Genomic DNA, 27,108 nt, shown 5'->3' with positions numbered 1-27,108 from the left:
GTTTGATTCTAGCTCTTATGTTTCTGCACAGAGGTATTTAATTCTAATGACACTTTGTTTATGAAGGTTATAGCAGAACTACAGAACAGTTAAGGCACTTATAAAATTTATACTTAGAATTAGCTGAACTGAATTTATACCCAAACCAGCCCGTGGCTTCTCCAGAAAAACATGAAACAATCAAACACCTCAGAAAGGCTTAGGTAATATTTCCTGTACCAAAACAGGACCAGTTCTACCCATGTGTGGAAGAAGTAGAGCTAAGCTAGGAACTACACGTGCCCCAGAAAAGTAGACTCTTGAAATCACAAACATCGAAAGTGATTTTTAGCATTCAGTCTTCAAGTCCTGTTGATAGGAACAATACCTTTCGTTTCCCCTCCTAATAATGCATTCTTGTTATACTTGATTTTGCACTACCATATCTAGGTATCTCTGCAAAAAAAATAACTGGTGACCAATCACAGCTTTCCAATATCAAATGGTAATGACACTGTTCTGTATCTTACTCAGAATTAAACAAAAAGCCTTTCAAATGAGCTGCACTGGCAAAATTATTTAAAGCATGTTACGGTTTAGGACTAGGATCCTAATTGAAAATAACATTTTCTAGAGAATTTGAAAGAGTCCAGGGGGATGGACTCCAATCTTTCAAAGGGGCTGAATAGAATATAAGAGATATATTTATCCCATTCCATTGGTCTAAAAATTCTATATAGTTTGGAGTTCAGAGTGTTCTCTTTTTTTCTCCTGCTTTCCTTCTGTACTCCTCTGAACTTTGCTTTACTCCTCTGCGCTGATCATTGTCTGGGTTACTGGTAAGAAGAGAGAGAGAATACTGTGTTAGCTGGCACCATCCCCTGGGCTCTGTGTCCAGGCTATTGTCTAGTTGTATATGGGTATACGTATTTGTTATGTTTATTACCTTTCATATTTAGCCTACTTCTGTAAATAGTAATTTCATTTTACTTCCAAATTCTGAGTAAGTGTGGTAATTACTTTCTATTAGGGGGTATATCCCAAATTCTAAGTGGTGTAAAGCCACACAATAAGTCAGCCTGTGGGTCCTTTGTAGAAAAGCAACAAAAAGATATTGTAAACATTCCTATGTTTCCTACAATTAAGGAACTGTAGAATTCTTCCAAAGGATGATTTAGAGCAATGACAGGTTTGATAGAATTATCATGCCTCTCTCAGTGCTAGAAGTAGTCCAAGACCAACATTCAAAACACTTCTTCCTTGGTTACAATTTTGCTCTGTTACAGCCAAAACATTTTGCTGAGTCTGTCTTCACAGTTCATTGCCAGCAGAACCAGTACAGATGCATGGATCAACCCAATAAAGATGGTCTGGCTTATTAGAAGGTTGTGGAAGTAATGGAAATCACTTTCTTTGTAAAGGACATTTCTATCAAAATGAATTACAGATAACTGAATCTAATATACAATGCATTAAATCTTGAAAGAGAATTTCAGAGACATGCACTGTGAGAACAGGGCACTGCTCTTTAAATTGCATTTAAAAACATTCAGTGTGCTACAAGAGGGCACTCTGACATTAAGAAATGGCAGATGGATAAGTTATAGTAACTTTTGTTAAGTAGCAAGGGACCCATCACCATTCCCTTCCTAAGAAATAGTTTTCACTTACAGACATTTGATGTTAGAACAGTTAAGTGAAAGCAACACATGCAGGGCACAGAGAAAAACAGAATTAAAAAAAAGTGTATGAGATATGAAGAGAACAGTAGAAGGAATTGACAACAAAAAGTAATTATGGTTTGAACTTAACTAACATTCTTTTTACACTTTTCCATATCAAAAGTTCTGAGTTTAGCAACTAAGAGCTGTATTTGAAAATAAGCTGATTTGCACTGACATTTTAATTAGATCTCAAAGAGTAAACTAGCTTCTCAGAACATCAAGTACTCTTCCACACAAATCCTCTAAATCGAACTGTTCAAAATACAATCTTTCATACCTAAAATTATCTGAGGTAGACATTTTCTTATGTATGTGTATTTTTCTCTATGTCAGCACTATGAAAGCATAGTGGACTGTAGTAGAAGCTCTCCTCATGTAAAAGAGCCAGCATTAATCCAGTAGATCATGCAGTCACTTGAACAGTGTCAAGGTGTCAGTATACTTCATTTATATGGTTGACCAATGTCATATGTCATGCAAGATCATGAATAGTAACACTTAAATCCAATAGACTTTACCCTAAATTAGATTTGTTAGCTCTCAGGCATCACTATAGCATTACGTTTTTATTATTATTATCAAACTACTCCGGAGGTGCACAATAAGGCAAAAATCCTTTATAATGTCTATACACACTACTACATGTATTGGGCAACTTTATGGAAAGAATGTTATGATAAAGTTTGACTTGCAAGCTAGTGGCTGCAAATTAAGAACAATAAAACCTTTGAAAAAAAACAAAAAAAGCCCCTGGAACTTGGATAGAGGTGCACAAAGCAAAACAAACAAACCAAAATCAAAGCAAACCCCCCAAACAAACAAATAATCCAAACAAAACAAAACAAAAATCCCAAGAAAGCCCCAAAAGGCACAGCAGGTTTAAATAAAGAGTACACAAGAAGGGAAGAATTTGTGAAGAACAGACTCGGATTCTTTACCTAGAGTGAAGAACTTGCTCCAAGCTCACTTGTACATCTTATGTGTCTCAATATTACCAATAACACATTTTCATGCATAACAATACAAAACCTGAACAAAATCTTAAACCAAACCAACCAACCAACAGCAAAACAAATCCACAACCAAAACCACAAACCAAAAGGAGAAAGTACTAAACCCAGAAAGTGTTTCTGATCTGTTAACTCAGTGACCTGCTAGCTTGAATTGTATCAACACAGTACAAGCAGAGTCAAAAACCTGTACTTTGTAGTACACTCCTAAGCCTTCTTTTAAGACTCAGGCTCAAATGTTAATCTTCAACAGCTATTCTTCATTTTTTTCATTCAATCTATTATAATTTCTCCTTCCCTCCTTCTAATTCCCTATTATTTTGTCTACTATTTCTCCCTTTTCACAATTATTTCATGGCTGAAAATGGTTGAATTCTACTGTCATGGAGCAAGAAAAGCTATACCACATCAAAGGCAAAAATGTGTCCTAGCAGCAGTAGTTAAGATGAAGCTCAGAAAAATACTACAGTATGGATAGAATTAAGGGAGAGTTAAATAACTTTTAAAAAATAACTTTATAAATCAAATTAGTCATTAAGGCTAAAGATACTCTTTGTTCTAACTATCAACAAATGTAACTGACTCACTTTTGCTGCTGAAAAAAAACCCACTACTGTACAAAAGAACATGAACTCCAGTACAAATATGCTAGACAGGGAAAATACAGTGTCTGTCATTCAGTTACCATCTTCTGTTTCATAAAGATGCACTTCATGCACACACAAGTTGCACATTCAACTTAGAAAAGACATTTTGTTTTTCTTTAAGATAGGAAATCCTAATTGCTACAGAATTTTGTTTACACTTTAGCAGTTCCACAGCACTGTTTAAATATTCTAATTATGTGAGTGACTTATATTTTATAGAATTTGGCATACTTTAATTTCCACTTTTCACCCATTTTATAGCAAATTACTTGCTAAATCTAGACTATAATAGCAAAATCAATGTGTTCCTACTTTACTTCCTTGGTATGCCTTTTTGTTTCATAAATATTTTAACAAAATCATATTCTTAAACAAAGTTTCCAAATACATATAGAAATGGCCTGAAGTTAGTACAGATGTATTCTTCTTTCCAGCATTTATTATCACAACTGAATAATCACAATAACCAAAGATCAGAACAGCACAAAGTTCAATTTGAAATAAAAGATCTTGCTTTAAAACTTCTACAAAACATAAAACAGAATGCAAGCAAATAGAAAAAGTTAGTAACAACAACAAAAAAATCTGTCTGCTTAATGTCTGCTTAATTATTTGTTCTTACCTTCTGTGCTTAATCCAGGACTTGAAGTGAATTTTGCTACATCGACAATCTTTACAGCGAACTGCTGCCCTGTTTCCCTGTTGATACATCTCCGCACAACACTGAAGGGACCCCTGAAACACACACACAGAGAAAACAGCAATAAATTATCCATTCCCTTTTATGCTACAATTGAGCTGCAAGTTGAGAGATGGTTCTTTTATTCCTAAACAAAGTTCAGATGCCAAGATTCAAGTGTAGCATTTAGACAGAAGTTAATACCTCTCATCCTTGCTCTTCATTAAATATAGAATTGATCATTTTAACTATGGACTAGTGTAAACACATCAAATGAGCTTTGTATTTTCCCAGACTAAAGACAAATTCTCTTACCCTACCACTTAAGAAATTCTATACCTTCAGAAATTAATATACTGATATTATTATTACATTGTAAGTTGATGTTATTTTGATGCATAATCCGTCGGGGGGGGGGGGGGGGGGAGGGAGAATAAGAGGTGAGAAACACATTCTTCCTTTTGGTTCCAAGCCAGAGTATGGAAACTACTATTTGAAACAACTCTTTGTAAGAATATCCTTTCAGAATAATAACAGTAGCAGAATAGTTGTGCCATTCTGTTTGGTTTCATTTGTTTTGCACAAACTAGGCTTATTTTGTGCTTGGCATCACCAGATTCAAAAAACCTCCAGTACAAGACCTCAAAATTCCACAAAAACTCACATGCACTACACTCAACTAATCAAAAGTTTGTTATTTTTCAGAATTGAAATTACATTTACCAAAACACAACCTACAACAAGGGCAAACCTTTTGAAAATCATCACCCAAATGTGTTTTTTGAAGCTAATGATTTAAGTTCTTGGTGCCTTGACTTAAATTATGGAATCTTGTGCCCAATATTAACAAACAAGACAGTCTGATAATTACAGTAGGTCAAGCTTGCAAGCATAAAAAAATCATGGTTATGAAAACAGAATAGGATTGTTTACAGACTGCAATACTTGTGTTAAATCAATCCTTTCTTGCCACTACTTATTTAATAACAGTTCCAAGGAAATCCATTCTAAAGTCTTCTCAAAACAATATAAAGGAGAATTCCGAGTCTGGCTCTTTGTATTCCTTTACATTCCCACACAAGGAAAAGTATTTATTATCACAACCACATACATGTGAATTATGGTTATGCACTTAAACTGAAATAACTATAGATGAAAACACATTTTTTTTCTCCTTTCCTTGCTCCAAACATACAGTGAAATCTCGCCACACTGATAGCTATTTTACTCCTCTGAATTCACATCCCACTATTAGTCAGTATCTGGTCTTTCACCAACAGGTACCACAGATATTTTTTAAAAGACATTTGATTAAGGCTCTAATGCATCTCTAAATGCAGAAGGCTCAACTGACTTCATCTGGCACCAGAAAGACTATAGCTATTGACTTGAAATGCTCCCATTACGTTTCAAAAATAACCTTTTAATAAAATTCCCGTTTTACATACATGTCACCTTCTTAACCTTTCTTATTTCTGCCTTTTTCATCATTTTACTCTTTTATCATCTGTCAAAGTAGAACTGCTTTAAAGTAGTATAAACACATTTAAATTACAGTAATTTAAAAACATTTCAAAATCTAAACAACAGCTTTGGAATACAATTTGCGATACTAATTTGCTTTCATAATTGCCATAGATTATTAGAAACTGAATGAATTGCATTCAAATTTTCCTTCTTTTCATTCTCATTTTTTTCCCCCACACAAAGCTTTTCTGAGGACCATCAGCTAAACTTTAACATAATCTGATACAGAATAGTCCATCACTCGAGTGTAGAGACAAGAACATATCCTTACTTGTAGCCAGATCCCTGACTGCCTTCACTCACAAACTCTGTGAATACAAATATTTCTTCCTGTTGACCAAGCTACTTCTAAGCTTCTTGGTTTCCTCAAGTCTGGGCTGAAGATAAGGGGAGATAGATGGAGGAATCAGAAGTTAACAAGGAGCATACAAACTACAGCTTCAAGAGGGACTGGACTTGCAGTCACTCCTCCCTTTGCTCTTGTAACCATGATCATTTTTCCTTTTCATGATGTATTCATGTTTTGGAGCCCTGACTTGAGCAATTTGCTTCTTGCTTATTAAGTCTGGGACAAACAACACATTGAAGTATTTTATTCAGTTCTGTAACTAGAGAAATCTGTCCAGACTCTGCCTTCATGGCCATAGTGAAACTTAGCCATAGTTTTAATAGAGCCTTCTCCACTTAGAGCAAGGAACACCAAAAACTCTTACATAACTTGAAGGTGCTGTATTTCCAAGATTAATTATACCTGCAATTAATCACTATATCACTTCATTTGCACATAGAACTGCATCTTAAATCAGTGACTAATCCTCTCTGTGAACTAGCACATTGGATTAGAGAGCATCCACATTTAAAAAGCTATCACTGCCAGTAATGGGCAGATTATTTTTCTATTATTCTCAAAGGGAAATTAAAAATACTGCACGATTTTATCTGTGGCACAGTAGAACATGCAGGTGTAAAATCTGATACTTCTTTAGAAAATTAGATATCCAAATAAGCCTCAAAACTGAGCTCCCCAGCAGCAGCATTTCTATCACAATTGTGCTTCATTCAACAGTTCACATCTTTGAAACCAACTCTGTGTTTCAGCCAAGCTTTAGGACAAAACACACAAAGAGTAAAGCACAAGAGAGCAGCTCACTGGATCCCAGCCCAGTGTGCATACAAGCTTTATACTACTAATCCAAACAGGAAAAAGAACATACGGAGTACTGAAACTGCTCACAGAATCAAGCAGGTTGGAAGAGACCTCCAAGATCATCCAGGCCAACCTAGCACCCAGCCCTATCCAGTCAACTAGACCATGGCACTAAGTGCCTCAGCCAGGCTTTGCTTGAACACCTCCAGGGATGGTGACTCCACCACCTCCCTGGGCAGCCCATTCCAGTGCCAATCACTCTCTCTGGGAAGAACTTCCTCCTAACACCCAACCTAGACCTCCCCCGGCACAACTTGAGTCTCTGTCCCCTTGTTCTATTGCTTGGTGCCTGGGAGAAGAGACTAACCCTCACCTGGCCACAACCTCCCTTCAGGTAATTGTAGATAGCAATGAGGTCATCCCTGAGCCTCTTCTTCTCCAGGCTAACCAACCCCAGCTCCCTCAGCCTCTCCTCACAGGGCTGCGCTCCAGGTCCCTCACCAGCTTCATCACCCTTCTCTGGACACGTTCCAGCACCTCAACATCTCTCTTGAATTGAGGAGCTCAGAACTGGACACAGTACTCAAGGTGTGGCCTGACCAGTGCTGAGTACAGGGGAAGAATAACCTCCCTTGTCCTACTGGCCACACTATTCCTGATCTAGGCCAGGATGCCATTGGCTCTCTTGGCCACCTGGGCACACTGCTGGCTCATCTTCATCCTGCTATCTACCAGTACCCTCAGGCCCCTCCCTGCCTGGCTGCTCTCAGCCACTCTGTCCCCAGCCTGTAGTACTGTTGCAGTTGTTGTGTCCAAAGTGCAGAACCTTGCACTTGGCATTGTTAAATCTTATCCCATTGGCCCCCGCCCACCCATCCAGCCTGTCAAGGTCTCTCTGCAAGGTTCTCCTACCCTCCAACAGATCAACACCTGCTACTAGCTTGGTGTCATCTGCAAACTTACTGATGCTGGACTCAATCCCCTGGTCCAGATCATCAATAAAGATATTGAACAGGACCAGGCCTTGCACTGATCCTTGGGGAACACCACTAGTGACTGGCTGCCAACTAGATGTGGCACCATTCACCACCCCTGAGGTAGAAAAAAAAAACAACTCATGAATCTTCCCCTTGCCCTCATGACTGTTTTTATGAGACATGATCACTTAAACACATTTGAAAGTACTGAGTTACACTGCTTCCACAATAATTCAATTTGACATAGATCTTATTATGATTTTGTAAATAATCAGACAACTGGAAAAACACTGCCAAGGAAAGTGGGAGGGTTTGAAACAGGTCATTTGAAAAGAGTAAAACTGATCTCTAGCATTCATCCAAAAAAATGCCTTATTTTTCTTATCACATAAAAAAGCAAGAATTAATTTATCAGTCATTCTACATTTTAATATATGAGGTATCTATCTACCAAATGTCTTAGGCATACATATGCTATAAACAGATGCTAATGTGTAAAAATATGTTTAATGTATCTCTAGTTTGTAAACAACTCTTATTTTCTATTAACTGCCTGGGATATTGAGGGGATGGGAAAGGAAAAACATTCTGATGCTCACTAGATCCTCTATTCTATTACCATGAAATAAAAATTTCAGTACTAGTCACAGTCAACACTCTTCACATGCAAGCTAGTCAGAAAATATTTTGCTGTTCACATATACAACAACACCTTTCATTTACATAATTCCATAATGATATGTTAATATTGACCTTATCCTTGCAAATACTCTCATTTTGTTCACAGACTCATAGAATACTTTAGGCTGGAAAGTTATCTCTGAAAGAACATGCTTAATAAATTTTGTCAGAGCATGTACTTGTTGCTATCAAAAAAGGAAACCACTATGATACTTTAAAACAAATAAAATAAGAAATAAATAAAATAAAATCCACACACAAAACCAACCAACCAAATGAACACAACCAAAACAAAACCACCAAAAAACCCACCCCACTCCAGCAGAAACTACCTGACTCTTTGAAAAGAAGCATTTACAAATAATTCTTCATGTCAGCATACAGACAAGTAACTTCTGCTTTCAGTAATTATTGCAGACACAGGTTTCATGGTCTTAAAAGTGTTGCTCTGAAAGCTGCATTCTCAGCAAATACAGTAGATACGTAATGTGTTAAGATCTAGAAGCTATTGTGAACAAGGTTAGACATCAGCTGCTGGGTGACATTCTGTGGCTGATAATGTGCTCCATTTCCAGACTGATGGAGGAAGGAATAAAAAACTAAAGTATTTATGAACTAAGCATACACAGCTTAAATTATGAGACATTTGCTTAACTGACAATGGTGCTGTTTTTTAAATGTTGATGAGATAGGAGAATGCAAATCAGTTTGTCAGGCCGAGATGAAACATCCTGCCCCTCCATTAAAGAACTCAACAAAACCCGATGACAAACATGACTCTCCTCTCTCTGGTTCATCTTAAGGCAGGTGAGAATCTCACACAAGCAGTGATTTCAGTCAGGTAGAGACTGGTAATCAAAGTAAAAAAAATGATTCTTGAAGAGGAGAGGTGGGGAAATAAGAAGAGCTTTGTTCCCTGATAAATTCCATAGGAAACATTGCAATAATATTACAGAATCAAAATCCCCAAAACTTTATTTTGACACTCTAAAATTCTGTAACACTTCACAGAAAAGTCAATACTGCAGCAGCTGAATCAAGAGAATCAGTTCAAAAGCTTTCAGAAAATCTGATGCTGTCTCCTAACAGACTCCTTAATATCTGACCAAATCTTTTGCCCCCTACTCTTCTTTGTGAAGAAAGATCTAATGCAGAAGATCAGGAGATAGTAAATGAAATCTGGAGAAAATTTGTAAAAATACATAAAGTGTGAAATCATTCAACAGAAGAAAAGCAGCAAGAATTCACAGATTTCTTAAGATGAGCATTTCAATCACCAGAGCAGAATGGAGTATATTAGAAATAGCAGCTTTACCTTCAAAAGGATAATAGAGAAAGGTTGTAAAATATCTTCAGACTCATTAGCTAGAGACAGTGATCATTACCATTCTCTTTTCCCATTCAGATAAATATTTTAGCCAATTAATGTATTAACACAGCCTCAAGCCATCTCAGGTTGTGCCTTCACTAGGACATCTTTAGCAACAGTGCTGGCCAAACAAGCAACCCTTCTAGCTATTATTATGTCCCACTGAAACAGCTTTAGCAGAATTACACTGATCCGGATCAAAGAAGAAACAAAAATACTCCAACATAAACCACTTCTTTCTGTTTTCACTATGTTATTTTTCATCCAGAGCACTTGTTTGATTTGGCTTACAGCACAGCTACACTAAGAGCTGCGTCAAGACAGCCAAAACCAGGAACAAGTGTCTAGGATGCAGCAGGTGCCTAAGCAGCACTGCTGCTTAAAGTGCATCTATCTAGTGTCAGATCATCCTAGGGTCACCTGTGGGACCAGCACTAATACAGTACACATGGTCTCAGGCAATGAAGCAGTAGTGACTCATCTAGCTGAGAAAGCTTTTAGTGATTCCATATATAGCAGAGGCTCCACTGTATGCAGCTTTTCTTGCAACTACAAGTGCTTTCCACAACACACTGTACAGAGAGCCAGATGAGAAAGAAGAATGTGAATAGGTCTGCCAACACTCTTGCCGAAAATGCCTTCAGGAGATCACACCCTCAGGTGAACTTACATGCCTTAACTGCTCCCTGCACTACCTCAAAGCCTGTTACAAGTTTTTCCATCTTCAACTAGAAATCAATATCCCACAAAACCAATACCTGAATCTAAGCACAATTTTATTCTGATAGTCAGTTCAACCATTTTTTTCAGGTATAGCTCAATATTTAAATTTTGTTTAATTAAAAATAAAATCTCCATTCAACAGTTTAGCTGTCACTAAAAATCATGGCCTTAAGGATATGCCTTTGTGCATACCAATTCACAAGACCCCTTGGAACCAGCAAATATGAGTTAATGAGCTCAACATGAGAGACCAAGTTTCCAAGTTAGAAAGTTTTCCAGTGTGGCACTGATCAGTATAACTAAACTATGTGAAGAATCTCAATCCAGACAGCTTCCCACACCTAAGAGAGTTTGGCCTCTGGACTACCAAACACGTTCACAAGTTAGGAAAATAAAAAGTATCTTGAAAAGAGAGTCTGTCTTGTGTGTCTTAAAAGTATGCAGGTAAGCATTACATTTCCTAAGCTGTCCTCGAGATCACACACAAAGTGAAAGAAAACATAAATACTTGAGGATTGCTTTTAAAGATTCTGGAGGACTTCCAATATTTTAGAAATTGAATTTATCACTCACATCATCAGCTTTTAGGGTGATCCATAACATTTGAAATTATGGAAGGATTATGGGATTTATTATGATCATTCAGCTGAATACTGGGGAAAAGCTTGCCAGTTATGATATTTATAGAAGATTGCTGAGTTCTCTCTCAAGGGGAGGAATGAATGAATTCTTACCTCTTGAAATCTGAAGCCCTTGTTTGTGGCAAAGGCACATTGCAGTTGTGTGTTCAATTCAGTGCTCACCAGAATGACCAAAAGGTCTTTTATAAAAAAATATTTCCATCTGGTCATCCTCTAGCATGTACTACTGCTTGAGGTTGCTCCTCCCCATACGTAGGGCTTTCCACACTTAGTGCTCTTGAACTGCATGAGGTTCCTGTCATCCCATTGCTCCAGCCTGTTACGGACTCTGGGCAGCATTGTGTTTCTTTGGCATACCAATCAGTCCTCCCACTTTGATGTCCTCAGTAAACTTGCTCAATCATTCAGATAGTTAGTGAAAATGTTGAAGAGGACAAGACCCAGAATTGATCTCTGTGGTACAATGCTAGTTTCTGGCCTCCTTTTTGCCACTGATCAACATTCTCTGAGCTGGACTGTTCGGTCACTTTTAAGTCCACTTAATTTCTCAGTCAACTAGCTCACATTCCTTCAGCTTCTCTATGAGGATCTTTTGGGAGACAGTATTAGAGGCCTTCCTGAAATCAAGACAGACAGTATCAGCTGCTTTCCCTTTAAAGCAAATCACTTCATCTTGGAAGTCTCTCAAGGTGGCCAAGCATGACTTCATCGTGAGAAATCCATGCTGACTATTCCTGTAGAATCCTTATTTAATTCAGACCAATTTCCAATCATTTATATAATCCATCAGCATTATCCTCTCCACAAATGAATGCAAACTGACAAAAAAGGCCAGTAACACTACAATATTTATACTATGAAATGTGCTGTCCCTTAAACTACAGTGTTTTGTTCTGCTATTAGAGGATAATCCACATTATGTCATCTCTTCACATCTCTGTTGACGTCACTAAATCAGGTTTGTAAGAGCCTTGACACATAATCACAACTGACATCTGCAGTGTCAAAAATCAAAAGCTGCTTGTCAAAAGACATCTCTCATCCTGGCATAATTTGGTCATGTGCCCACCCAAAGGAATGCAGAGCTGTTTTCCTGGAGAAATCAGAGAAAACTACCACCTCCACCACTTTTTACAGATAGCAACCCCCCCCTCAACTCCAAGTAGAAATTACCACATTTATGTCTGTCAAAAGCAAATTGCAGGGTAAACAGACCAAAATTATGTACTGTCTTTTCAACACGTAGCCTGGCTAGCAGATGAGGGTACATCATGCTATGTGAAATCCCAGATTCCAGGAATCTGAGTCATCTTGAAACAAAAGAAGACAAGAGTAGTTTCAAATGCATTAATGGAAGAGGTGACAAACATCTGCAACCTCAGGTGCATCTTCCATTCCCAGCTGTGATAAATCCATCCCAGGTGGTACCTCATAAACCAGAAATACAATACACTGCAGTTGAGCCAATAGCTACCACTAGATCCATCCATAATTCACCAGCAATATCCATGATTTTGGGATGGACTATCTTTGTCTGTGTTTCCCCGTACCAAATAGAGCTGTCCTAACCACAGGAGCTGGCCTTCAGCACACCAACTGCAGGATGCAAACCCGCCCTTCACACAAATAGTGTCACTTCACCAAGAAATCCCACTCTGGTAATGCGAGACAGTGCACAAGTTCACCTTAAATGAAGGGCAAACTCTCCACAAACTTAGCATTAAGAATGAAACTTTCACATTCCCTCCCACCTCCTTGATTTGAGATACAACCAAATGTGATAAGGTTTAAGTCAGTCCAACATAACCAGGTCAAACTCACGTGATTTACCTCTTTGGAAGGCAGAGCTATAGTGAAGGCAACACTGGAAGAAGTCAGTTATTCCCACCCATTCCCATACCCCACAGCAAAAGTTCTGCACCTTTAGACGGTAACAGTCTGATATCTAAAGCAATATAGTCACTACCCAGCCCAACATCTCTCAATACTTTACTATCACTGCAATCAATGCTCTCAACGTGTATCAAAACTTCAGTACCATATATATATATATATATATAAATGAAAAGTAAGACAACCTAAGAAATAAAAGCACTTGTCAAATTCACCAGGACAGCTAAAGAAGAATAATCTGCAATACCTCCCCTGTAAACAAACAAACAAACCTGTACCAGAGCACAAGCCTACATTAGAAAGAGCTGCAGGGCAATAGGAATACATTGGGATTGGTAGAGTGAAAGAATATTGCGAATTAAAACCTCACTGAAGGCATTTTCAGAGGTTTTGCTCTCCACTAGCTCTGGTCTGGTCCAATAGACTAAATACTCCTTAGCAGTTGGAGAGCACTGTGTTCACTTTCAGAGTGCATTGTTTGCTTTTGTTTAAATAAAAAAAAAAGAATTCTGAGATCATTCCAACATATGAAACGCAAATCAGGAAACTTAATTCCAATGAGCACTCATGACTTGAAATAAAACAGCACTGGAGACAAATCCATGTCCCAAGTCCGCCGATTCAAAAAATCATTTTCCTGTTACAGAGAAATCTAAAACTGACATTGGAAATACAGAAAAAGGACATGTCACATACTTTAAAACAACCTACACTGCAAATATACAGAGATTTATGGTGATATATCCTTGCACATTTGTTTTTGAGGAAGATACATGCTAATTTTCATGTACTGGATTGGTAAACTCTGGAGTGTCTAGAAATGTTTTGACTAATGCCAGAATCCATTTAGGTTACACGGTTCTGATAAAGCCCCATCCTCCTCTCTCAAACACCATTAAGAGTTAAACTATGAAACATATTGCTGCAACTTGGAAAACAGTCAGTCATATTTCTGTGAGCCAGATGTCTGGAAAGCAACAACAGAAAAAAACATAATCAGAAAAATAATAAAAATGTGTTTCTTTTCTAAGAATTAATACAAGGAGTGGCTGCAGAGCTCAGTGTGCTCTGTCTTGAATTTATTTACATTGCCTAATTCACCTCTTAATTTTCCCTTTTATTCCACAGAATTCACAAGGGATACACTAAATTAACTTCAACATTTAAGTGCTTTTGCAGCAATTTTCTAAAGATTCTCTCTCAAGAGATGCACCTTGCAATCTCTGGGTGGAATTACATTTACACTCTTTTTTATATCTCCACTATTATTAGACCTCCTGAGACCATATGTGGCTTTTTGTACTCTGGTGTTTGTGTATATACTTCATTTTTCCTATTTTATACCCTTTAAAATTATTAATAATAATTGTGATTGGCTCTCTACCTCCTCCTCCTCTAATCACACCCACCTGTGGTTTTAGATTATTTAGGAAAGTAATATTTAAAATACTCATAGTGTACCTGCTATAGATAATTTGCTATACAGTCTAGAACATTACATTAGCAAAGACAGTAATTAAAGTGTTTATTTCACCTAAAAAACCTGCACACTCAAATGTAAGAAGTTAGAAATGGACTTTTGAACTGAACAGCCAATTAAGAGCTAATCAAAGACCCATTCTTGGATGCTATTATGCCTTATGAGGAAAGGCTGAGAGACCTGGGGCTTTTTAGTCTGGAGAAGAGGACTGGGAGGGGATGTAATGTATATAAATACATGAGGGCTGGGTGTCAAGAAGGGACAGCCTCTTCTCACTTGTGCCCTTGATACGACAAGGGGTAAAAACTACAGCATGGGAAGTTCCACCTCAACGTGAGGAAGAACTTCTTTACTGTAAGGGTCACAGAGTACTGGAACCTCTCCTCACTGAAACAGGCTCTCCAGAGAGGCTGTGGAGTCTTCTTCTCTGCAGACTTTCAAGACCTGTCTGGATACATTCCTGTGTGACCTGCACTAGATTCTACAGACCTGCTCTGGCAGAGGGGTTGGACTCAGCCTCTGGAGATCCCTTCCAACCCCTAACATCCTGTGATCCTAGGCTCATAAATTCATTTATAGAACCAGAGAATGGTTTCAGTTGGAAGAGACCATAAATATAACCAGGTTCCAATGCCTCTTCCATGGGCAGGGATACCTTCCACTAGATCAGGTTGCTCAAAGCCCCATCCAACCTGGCTTTTAACACTTCCAGGGAGGGATCCCAAACTTCTCCGGGAAACTTGTTCTAGGGACCGACCACCCTCACAGTTAGGAATTTCTTCATAATATATCATTTAAATTTACCTTCTTTCAGTTTAAAACTCATCTTATCACTACACTCCCTGATAAAGAATCTCTCCTCACCTTTCCTGTAGGCTGCTTTTAAGTACTAAAAGCCTTCTATAAGGTCTCTTCTTAGTGTGCCCCAGGATATCATCAGCTTTCTCAGCCACAAGAGCACACTGTTAACCTGTTACACACCAGAACCCCCAGGTCCTTGTCTGCAGAACTGCCTTCAACAGGCACATTCCTCCCCAAACAGACAATCCTGTACTCGCCTTTGTTGAACTTCATTAAAGTCCTCTCTCCAGCCTGTCCAGGTCTCATTGAATGGCTGTACAGCTTTCCAGTTTACCAGTCAGTCCTCCTTTTTTATCATCAGCAAACTTGCTGACAGTCCCTTTATCTAAGTGACTGACAAAGATGTTGAACATGACTGGACCCACTACTGATCTCTGGGCAACACTGATAGCTACAGACCTTCAAGTAGATTCTACACTGCTCTGTCATTCAGCCAGTTCTCAAACCTCACAGTTCACTTGTCCAAGCAACACTTCCCAAGCATACCTAGAAGGTTGTTACAGAAGACTATTAAAAGCCTTACTGAAGTCAAGCAGTCACTGCTGTCCCCTCATTTACCCAGTCAATCATGCTATTATAGGAGGCTATCAGATTTGTCAGGCATGATTTCCCCTTTGTGAATCCATGCTGACCACTCCTGATAGCCTTTTCCTCCACATGCTTAGAGATGACATCCAGAATGAGTTGTTCTGTCATCTTTCCAAGGATGAAGGTAAGGCTGGCCAGCCTATGATTTCCTGCATCTTCCTTGCCCTTTTTGAAGATTGCAGTGACCTTGGCTTTGCTTTTCTCCACAGGCACCTGTTTCCCCATGACCTTACAAAGATGATGGAAGAGTGACTTAGCAAAGACATCTGCCAGTTCCCTTAGTACTTGCACATGCATCCCCATGGGGCACATGGATTTGTGAGTGTCCAGCTTGCCTAGATGATCTCTAACCAATCCTCCTTGAGTGAGTGAGTCTTCCTTTCTCTGCACTTTCTCTCTTACCTCCAGGGTCTGAGATTTCTGAAGGCCAGCCTTGGCAGTAAAGACTGAAGCAAAGAAGGCATTCAGTTAAGTGCCTTTTTTATATCCTCCATCATCAGCACATCTAACTCAGCAGCAGGCCCACAGGTAGTGGTTTAGTGTGCTAGTCTGAAGCAAGCTAGAATGTTTTGGTGAGAAGAACTAGATCATAGCCACTTCATCCACCAGTTTCCTCAGGACCCATAGATGCAGCTCATCAGGTCCTATGGAATTTTGCCTTTTAGAGTTCCATAGATGGTCTTGAACCTGATCTTTTTTCTACAGTGGATGGTTCATCATTCTTCAAGGCCCTGCCTTTACCTTCTGTGACTTGGACAGTATGGCTGGAGCACTCATTGGTAAAGACTGAGGCAAAAGACTTCTCTGTTCAGAGAGCCAGCTCTACAGAAGTCTCATTTTGTAAAGAGGCAGTGGGGATGATCAAAAATTAAGCCATGAAAGAGTTAACAAGTACGTCATTTAGACATTTGTTTTTTGTATTATTTACTGACTACCTTTCAGGCTCACAGTTACACATCCTAAAGCTTAACAAGCTGGACTATGTAGAGGGTAAGATGCCTGCAAGTTGCCTCAAAGTCTGCATTCAGTGTATCAGTGTTAAAAAATAGATACAATAAGATGACTTCTGTTACTGGCTCACATTCTGACAGTTAATTATAGGACTGTGCCGGTAACCAACACAGGAAGAAGCTTCCAAAAAATGTCACTTAAAAAAGTTAGTGTAATTTTTTCAGCTTTACACTACAGAAGTTCATGAAAGTTTAGGACCTAGACATTGCTGCTCAAGTTACAGGTTTAATCTGCCTCTCCCCTTCACCCTTCTAGGCCACAGCAATATCTGTAAGAACCTGAAGAGATGTTTCAGACAGAATACAAAAGCAGCAAAACTTGCACAGGAATCATCCTATTTTTCAGTTTAAAAGATCAGATTCCAAGGCAAATATCAAGCTACTTTTACCAGTGCTCAAATGAAAACCAAGGTACTGTATTGAACACTATCAGCTCTGAACTGCATAGGTGTGTACAGATCATACTAGTAACCCAGTAATGATAGAATGTTGGAAATTTGGTTTGCTAAAAAAAAATTACCCCAAACCTACAAACCACTCCCCCCCCAAAAAAACCCAAATAACCCCATCCAACCAAAGAACCAAATCCCTGTAAGCCAAGCTTGCTAGAGTTAACATTTCTCAATGTATTCATAAGTACAAATACCACTAGGGCACTGCTTTTAGTAAAAACAATGCAGCTCATTGAAAGACTTTATGGTGAAAATATCAACCCCTTGCTATCTGCAAACAACCTTGAGATACAAAGTATTTAATTCTACGTATTTAGAAAAGCCAATTCAGAGCTCTGTTTGAATAAGTGGTAACTCGATTTACCCAAAGTATTTTAACTGCAGGAATAAAAAGCCATAATGCAGAAATGGAGAGCTATAGAGGCACTACTAAGTGCTTGTATATCTGAATGATAGCCTTACTGTTACCAGCATTAAAGAAATTAAGCAAATATTTCTAGTAATAGTGCAATATGCTTAGACCATAACAACTATAAAAGAACAGTGTTTCCAAGAAGAATTTATCTAAGTTCTACACACATAGGTTTTAAAAAAAGCATCCATACACTATTTCACCTAATGAGTTCTGACAGTTGAGTTTAATGTAACTCTAATCCTGTAACAATGTGCATTTTACTGATTGAATTTCAATTTTCTTAGAATATTTTAGCATGAACAAGCAGTTATTCTAAAATGATGAAATTCCCCAAATACACACAATGTGTGAGAACAAAACACCTGTTCAACTAGCAAAAACTCTAGGCAACCAATACCTTTGTCTCAGAAACAGAATTAAGTAGCTCTCACTAACTTCCCAAATTTCACAGACAGGGTTGATTACAAAGGACACAAAGTGGAGCACTCTCTCTTCTGATCCAGTTTTAAACACCAGTCAGTGACATGGACATGCTAAAAGACCCACACACCATTATGAAAGAGAGCAGATAGGTAATTGTAGTCTGAGTATCTAACACAGAAAATGAGATGCTACTCCTAACAGCCTTAACAAAACAAAGTCCCCTGCAGAGCAAAGTGCTTTAATCTGAGATACATGTAAAACTAAATACATAGAACTAGGTTCCGCACATATTCCTTATGGTCACCACACGCAGCTAACATCAGAACATGGCTCTTCAGTGCAAAATGTGTATCACTTGGGGTGAGGGCTGTATCTTGCGTGTGTCTGTGAGGCTTTGTTTTGTTGTGGGGTTTATTTCCTTGGGTTTGGTTTGTTGTGGGTCGTTTTGTTTGACTGTTTTTAAACAGACTAACATTGCAGTCACAGTTTCTGTACAGGAGTATTATGAAAGGCACTTTTAATCACGCTTTTAGAACAGTGTATCAGGACTACTTTTAGGCATATTTTAGCTGTTTGAGATGGAGATCAGTTTTATTATAATAAACAGTGGTAGTACAGCAACTTTTACAGCATGCAATAAAGAAAGTCATCTGGAAAATGTACTGAAATTTCAGAGACACTAACGATTGGGTTTTTTAAAATATATATTTGCATCACAAATTCTCCTTCATTTTTTATCAGGAAGATTAACAGATCCATAAGGAATATAGATAAAGCAGTTACAGGTAAAGTTACACAGAAGGAAAATTCAGAGTTTAAAAAGCTGTCAAGAAAGTTGTCATTGTGTCTAACTTACACCATTGTGCTTGCAATCAAAAAGAGTAGTGTGGCTGTTTTACATTAAAGAATCACCATTCACTGGAAACTATTTCATTTCTGTTTTCATTTAATTGAAAATGGTCTGGTCATTCATAAGTAGCATCTGTTCAGGCCACAACCTTGAGTTTAGAGAACCTTGAACAAAAGAAATGAAACCACTAAAATTACTGTTAAAACACTGTGCTATAAAGCCTTACTGCATACAGGATAAACTCACTGGAATATTGCTTCTATCAATAAGTTACACTAATTCCAAAGTAACGGAACTTGATTGATTATAATACTCATTTGCATCTGCTAGTGATGCTCCTGTCATTAATTCCTCATATATGTGTATTTTGTGCACAAGTCACATTGATGAAATGGTGTATATGGTAGAATACATGAATTTGGGGAACCTTAAGAGCAAACACCACACAGTTTGTTGAAAAAGTCCAAGCCTCACAAAATATGTAATATGGTTCAATTTTAAGCCCATGCTGTTGGCAAGATAAGGCAAGAAAACAATGTCAAACATTATTTTTTCTCCATAATGTTCTAAGGTGAACCTTCTGACCAATTTGCAGTCAATATTTTTTCAAAAAGGCACCAACAGGTACACTATAAATTACATTTACATGCATACAGAGCACATGACTCCAGAGTACTGTGCAGTGACACAAATGTAGAATGAAGCCTACAAACTTTTATTTCTCATCTCATACTAAACGAAAATTAAGCTAAAATGTCTAAATAATACATTCTCCAATGACAAGTGGATCTAATTTCTTCACTCTGTATTTGCAAAAGCAGTACTGTTCACGACTGGGAGGGAGAATGTGCTCATTAAATTGTCTCTATGCACCAATATTAAAAGTGTTTGCCACAATTGTGTTACAAAACAGTTTCATTATAGAATAATGAAACTTTCTGTATCCTGTATGGCACTAAGACTATAGCCATGTCCTTAAACCTCAGATAAATTATGTCCAGAAGAAATGTATGCATGGATTAGTAACACTCTGCACAAAGGAACACAGATAAAGAAACCATTTTTCCCAAATTGTTTTTTTCTGCCATACTATTTTTTGGTTCACAAATATTAACAAGATACTATTAGGTTCCCAGCTGTTAGTTTCAGTGATGTTTGTTTTAAAATTAAGGCTCTGTCTGACTGGGTTGAAATTAGAAACATGTCTAATGTTCTAAGCCATCAGTACTTATAAGGAGGTTCTCACCACAACTAATTCTAGTATTAGGTACAAAAGGAAAACCAGATTACAGACAGCATAGAACCGACAGGTTACAATACTACAGGGCAATTAAACTGAGATCTTGGCACTGTTAATCAAGAAGCTACTTTGTCTGTCACAAAATTCCTCCATCCATTTGTCACTACACTGTGCAGAAAGCAAGACAGGCTGCTTTGCATAAAACAATTACAGTTTACAGTATATGGTCTCAAAAGGTATCTTGGGGTTTTGTTTTTATGGCTAATGCATAATAAAGATGAATTTTGATGCTCTTCAGTCACTTGCATATGCGTTTGTACAGGCATTTAAAGCGGATTCAGAAGTAAATCTAAATGTACGTTCTTTAAAGACCTAATTACTCATCAAATGCCTACAAGATCATTTAAATAAGAGAAATAGCACCATGATCTCCTGAGAAGTATTTTGAACTTCTATCTTTCAGTAAGAAAAATCAGTGCAATCTGACCCCTCAATACTTTAGATTTCTCTAACAAATTTTAACTGTGCATATTAAACAGTCCAGGTCATCCCTGGTCTCTCATTCTAGCATAGCAAATTTTGAGGATGTTCTTTCCAATTACTTACTTGTGCCCTAAACTGGGACTCAGGTAAAATTTAACTATGGAGAGGATATTTTATGTTTATTCTTCCTGAGTAGGAAATCTGGATATATGTTTATTTTTTTTCGACCACTGAGGATGTTGTAAATTACATTGGTTTTGATGTGTTAAGTGTGGTATACTCAGAGACAAACAGAATACTCCAACATTTGACGATCAATTTATTAATCTAATGTAGCACAGGCTATGCTGTTAGCTCTTGAACATTTCAGAAGAGCTAAAATCACTGGATGGATCCACCCCCCTCCCTCTTTTCCCATGACTAGATATTTTACTTCTTTTCTTATTTACTTTCACCACTGAAAAAAAGGACCATTTAAAATGTCAGCTTACTCACCAGGTGGGTCTCCCAGACATACACAGCTCTAGCTGTAAAGCCACACAGAATCCTGTTAAGCAGCCTGCTGCCAGGAGCTGGCTTTAGATCTATTTATAGAATAAACATGGTGAAGGCCAAATAAGTCTTATTAGCCTATTTAGCAGCTATTTAAAGATTTGTTTCTTTAAGATGCAGCAATTTAAAAATAACTGCACGAGCCTCAGTTTCTTCATTTTAAAACTTAAGCAATATCCCATTAAGTTTGTTATAAACATTACTCTTAAAAGCCCTTCACAACTTTAATAACTAGAGTATGCTACATTAAAGGATGCCAGGAATTCAACCAAACTGAACAATCACAGCAAAAGAGTCATTCATTGTGTCACCTTCAAGTAAAAGCCTATATATGCACATGAAATCAGCAAAACAAAGTCAAGAACAAATACATTTTTTGTAACTGGATTTAAATAAGCTAATTTTGGTCTTTGGCACTGAGCCTCAGCAACGGGAGAGAGGCTTAAAAATCACAAACCCACGTGGCCAAAGCAGGAAAGAGTAAACATTCTGCCTGCAGTGACATCTGTGCAGCAGTAAAGAGGCAACTCAGAGAAAGAAGAGAATGCAATGGGGTGAGAAGGAAGATACTTGAAGAACATGCCAAAAAAAGGCAAAGAAAGCTCCAATAGAATGACTCATGACCATACTAGTGTAAATTAAAGTCTGAAGAAATAATTTCCTCTCAGGAAACACAAACTCTCTATTCAAAATTAAAAAAGGAGGGGAAAAAAGGACCAAGCAGAATTGATCAGTATTTATGAACTGCAAGTAGCTGAGCACTTCTTTTAACAGGAAATAAAACAATGATGACCTGAGCCTACTACATCTCGCTTTTAATATAGGCTGTACCTTAGATTAACTTCCCATTGGTTTAACCTTTCTGATTAAATTCCACTATAACTTAAAGGGGAGAGAATGGGAAATTAACTTGAAAATTAAACAAAATTAAATAATGGGTTTAAATTAAGCTCATTTCTTTCCACTCTTGTTCACAAGTGTATTCACTTCTGATTTAGTAAATGTGGTTCAATGATATAGTCAAATGTCTACATTAATTAAGCAGAGACCAAGGAAAAAAGAACTACTTTCTACCCAGGTCTTTCACCTGCTGTTATAATATCCCTTCTCTATAAAAGTCCACATGGAAAGCTTTAAGGAGCATGAATGTTCATTCATATTTCTGTGACAGATTCAGTGATTACCTCTGAAAAATACTCCATTTCTTGCTTCTGCTTACAATGTAAAATGAGAAAAGGCTGGGAAGCCAATAAAACTTTAACAATAACGTTTACTAGTACATAACTCCATGCAAACCTTGTCCATGCTTGCAGCTTCTGTTATACAAACATCATACTGGAGTGTGATGTTGAGGAGAAAAATATTAGGAGCCTTCTTAGCTGTCTCTGCTGTCTCAAGCCCTTTTTAATGAATGATTTATTTCAGTTCTGTTACTATCTTTACAGAGCTAAACACAACAGCACCACACTGTGGGGGAAAGCATCATCATACATACATAGTGAATGAAGCAGCAATTAGGAACTGAGGCATAAGAAATGTTTCCAAATGTTCTGGAGTTGTGTGTGCCCCCCTAGGTTTAGCAAGGCAGGAAGTCTGGAACGCTGTCAGGTAGCTTTCAGTGCTAAATCACACAGAGAATCACAGACTCAATTTAAGATGACAAACTTAGAGGCATAATACAGCCAGATCTTTAACATATTCCTGATAACAGGTATGCATTCCACACCCACTACTTTTATTAACTGTAAAGATATTGAACATAGTATCAGAAGCCATTCCACTTCTTGAAACATCAAATGCAGCTGCCACATTTTGTACTCAACTGAAAACTCAAGTGTTCAGCCTACTGCTAATGAAAGCTTGCCACACAGCTCACAAAACAGGGTATGTTATGTAACATCTACTTCTCTAAATTATGTACACAGACTAGGAGGATGATTGAAGGTTAGAAGGGACCTCTGAAGGTCATCTGCTCCATACCCCACCTCCTTCCTGCCAAGTAGGGCCCCCTAGATCGAGCTGCTGCTTACCATCAGCTTTTGAGTGTCTCCAAAGCCTGAGTAATCTGTGCCAGTGCTTGGTTAACCTTACAGTTCAAAAAAGTGCTTCCTGATGTTCAAATAGAGCCTCTTGTGTTTTATTTTGTGCCTTTTGTGTCTCTATCCTCCCTCAGCCTTATTGTACCACTCCTCCTAAGGATGCACAGTATACCGTTAACCCTTCTTTGTGGTGAAGGCACATTGCTTGCTCAGGTGCACCAGAACTCCTAACAGAGAAACTCCTACAAAAATACTTCCATCTGGTTAGCCCCTAGCATGCACTCATACATGATGCTGTGCCTCTCTAAGCTCAGCACTGTGAACACTCACTCTTGTTGAACTGCATGAAGCTCCAGTCAGCCCACAGCTCCAGCCTGTCAGGAACTTCAGAGGGCAGCATGACCTTGCTGGCACATCAGACATCTCCCAGGTTTGTGTCATCTGCATCTTTCCTGAGGCTACATTCTGTCCAGCCATGCAGGTCATTAATGAAGATGTTGCAAAGGACCGGACCCAGCAGTGACCCTTGAGGTACAATGCTAATTTCTGGGCTCTGCCTGGGCTTTGTGCCACTGATGAGCACCCTCTAAGGCCAGGCTGTTCAGCTGGTTTTCAGTCTGCCTCACTGTCTTCTCATCCAACCCATGCTCCTACAGCTTCCCTATGAGGATCTTATGGGAGACAGTGTCAAAGGCCTTCCTGAAGGCAACCTTGATGTCCATTCATCCACCATGAATTTTTTTCAATAGCAAAAAAAAAAAAAAAAAAAAGAGATGGAGCTGTGCCAACTGCAAGAAGGGATCAAAAGTACTTGAAAAAAAACTGACAAATGTAGCATCTGATTAAATTTCAAACATTTGGTCAATGAGGACAAGCTAAGGAAAATGAGCTTGTGCAGCCTAGAGAAGATAAAGCTTAACAGGGTACCTAGCACTAGTCTTTCAACACCTGACAGATGTCATAAAATGAAAACAGTGAAGGTTCCATCTGGATATAAAAAACCATTTTTCCTTAGTAAAATAAAAAACTCCACTGGAACAGGTTGCCCAGGGAAATTATAGCTCCCCATTCTTTTCTAGACCAAATCACAGAAGGCCTTAAGCAATCCTCCTCGAGCAAATCAGACTGAAGACCTCTCAAGAGCCCTTTAATCTGAAACATTCTGTGAAGTCAGTTTTACTTTATGTTTGCAGTGGTCTAACACACATAGTGAGCATACACAGCATAACTTATTCACTCCCAATACCTCATTCACATATCTGAGTCTTCAGGGATCTTTCTTTGCTTTGCCAAATGAACAATGCAACACAAATGGTATTTATCTTCTGCCTCTGGACTGATGGGAGAGAATATATATGGTAAAGAAAACTGCCCCAGATACACTGGCTTAAAGAGATACTCTAAATTTTCTCAGCTATACATCTTAAGACCTTCAAACAGGACAGCAGCAAGAGAGTTTGTACTACATTCATAATATGTAACACCTATTAAGCATCTTCAGTCTCATTAGTTTGATGCAGAGATTTGACAACCACCTGCTTCTTTCCAGGCAGAAAAAAAAAACAGAAAAAAAACATCTGTGGGGAAGAGGGACAAAGTACAATTTCCTCTTGTTGACTGAATACAAACAACTGTAGATTGACACAAAACCCCATCCTCTTACTATATTCACTCACTGAAAAAGAAAATTCCACTGAAGACAAGACCATTACACAATTCCATGAAGACACAAAAAGCTAAGTGGTATCACAGTACTTTGCAGGTCTTTCAACAGGAAATGTAAAAATTACAATGCTTTATTTCTGCTCTGCTGGTACACAAAAATATTATATGAGTAATGGTTAGGGTTTTTTATTCTATCTATACAGAATATTCCTTTAAGAAAAGCAGCACTTAAGCTGAAGTAATTTCCAAGTTTAGATTTATAATATGGGCATTTCACACGGCAACATCCTTCAAAGAACATTTAATCAAGTGTTCCTTCTTCGTAACGTGCCATCAACAACAGCAGCACTGCAAGCTGAATTCTCTCTTGGAACCTTATACAATCCTATCCATACTCAAGATGACTACAAGAATATGACAGAGGAAATCACTGCCAGATTAACAAAGCATGTGCTGACTTCTATACTACTCATTCAAGTCTAGATGGTAGGCTTAAAAAGCCACTCTGCTTATAATATTCACACTGTATATCACGAGAAAAGTAGAAACAGTCACACTTACTAATTAGTCCTGCCTAATTTTAAGTTTCCAATATTAACAAGGTTCTTTTCTTTTTTACTTTTTTTTTTAAATTATTTTTTAAATCACTGACTTATGTACATCATGTGGAAATGTTAAAAAATAATTTAAGAAGTGGAGAAACTTAACTATCTCAGAAGTCAATAGAATTACCAGTATGAAGCTAAAAGAAATCTACAGAACTCAGAATCATAATGTTAACACAAGATATACTGAGCAATGAGCTTTAAGAGACTAAAAAAAAACAAACCACAAAAATCAAACTCTAAAAAGCCAAATGAAACAAATAAAAAGAAATAAAATGTCTGCTGTGACCTCAAGACTAAAATAAAAAGGTAAAATGGTTTCTATTTTCTGCACAGAGAATGACTTTAAGCTAGGTTGTAACAATGGATAAGAGATTTTAGTAATATTTTAAATATATAATACACCTGCATAACCCTAGCATAATGTAATGGAGTTTGTATTAAAAAACACCAACCAACCAAACAAAAAAAACCCAAAACCCCCACAACACTAAACAACTTTTACTAGATTGTGTATTTCTATGTACTCGCAAGACAGCTGCACTAAGATGCATGTATACAGGATCACAGAATCCAAGCTGGCACAGAGCTGTCAAACCTAGCTACAACCAACAGTTGTTTTCTCTGTCAGAGTTCAGACATGCTTTCATCCCTCACCTTGTCTGTTTGTTCAATTGTTCCCTAATCTGCTTTAATGTGAATGAGTTAGGTTAGCAAGACAAACATTTGAAAAATTTAAAACAACCTACTTGATTCAAAATGAACAAAGTTGTGCCACAGGTAGTGAAAACAAGGGGAAGGAAGAGTAAGAATGAAGATTTGGAAGGAGTAATTTAATCAGTTAGGATTAAGAAACGGAAAATAGAACTCGAGATGACTGACAAAAGTAAACTGTTACCACTCATGATTATCTCCTGTGATTACAGCTCAGTACAGTTTCTAAAGTCAGTATTTTTTGCTCATAGCTAACTTTAACATAAATAACTTCCACTCCATTTCTGCACGCAGCTAAACAGCACACAAATGAAGAAATAAATCATTCCAATTAAAACCCATTCTACTCTAAAGCCACTGAATATTGAAGGAAAAAAATGATGGCAATAATGTTGTCAAACATTCCATTCCTACTCACAAATCAATCTTTACACCTTTTTGCTCACTCGGCTTTACTAAAATAATTCTTTCATGTCCGATTATCACCTCACTAATCCTAATCCTGCCTTAGATGATCCTCATCTCACTTCCATTCCTCTGCACCTAGACCTTCTCTCAAGACACCAGCTGCTTCTTTTTCACAACCTTTAGCTCTGCTTGGATGTTTTCCCTCTCACCTTTACAAATATTCTGTTGTTAAACTGTAAACTAATTTCTACTTGTTCCTCCTTTTCCCTCTCTCAACCTATTTTCTTTGTTCTTTCAGACCAACAATCACAAATCCTCCCCCACTG

The 27,108-nt window shown here is 37.8% G+C and overlaps 1 protein-coding gene across 11 annotated transcripts in view; it reads right to left on the bottom strand.

The window, feature by feature from the left end:
• The window catches only part of CASK (calcium/calmodulin dependent serine protein kinase), a 202,228-nt gene that overhangs the window by 156,015 nt on the left and 19,105 nt on the right, over positions 1-27,108 (bottom strand). For all 11 annotated transcript variants that reach the window (XM_064151894.1, XM_064151895.1, XM_064151890.1 and 8 more), the window contains exon 2: positions 3,983-4,095. In XM_064151894.1, coding sequence (XP_064007964.1) covers positions 3,983-4,095 — 113 coding nt within the window. The remainder of the gene's footprint in view (positions 1-3,982; positions 4,096-27,108) is intronic.

This window comes from Pogoniulus pusillus, chromosome 12 (assembly GCF_015220805.1).
Source record: "Pogoniulus pusillus isolate bPogPus1 chromosome 12, bPogPus1.pri, whole genome shotgun sequence".
Classification (NCBI taxonomy): Eukaryota; Metazoa; Chordata; class Aves; order Piciformes; family Lybiidae; genus Pogoniulus; species Pogoniulus pusillus.
This window is presented reverse-complemented; position numbering and strand designations above follow the sequence as displayed.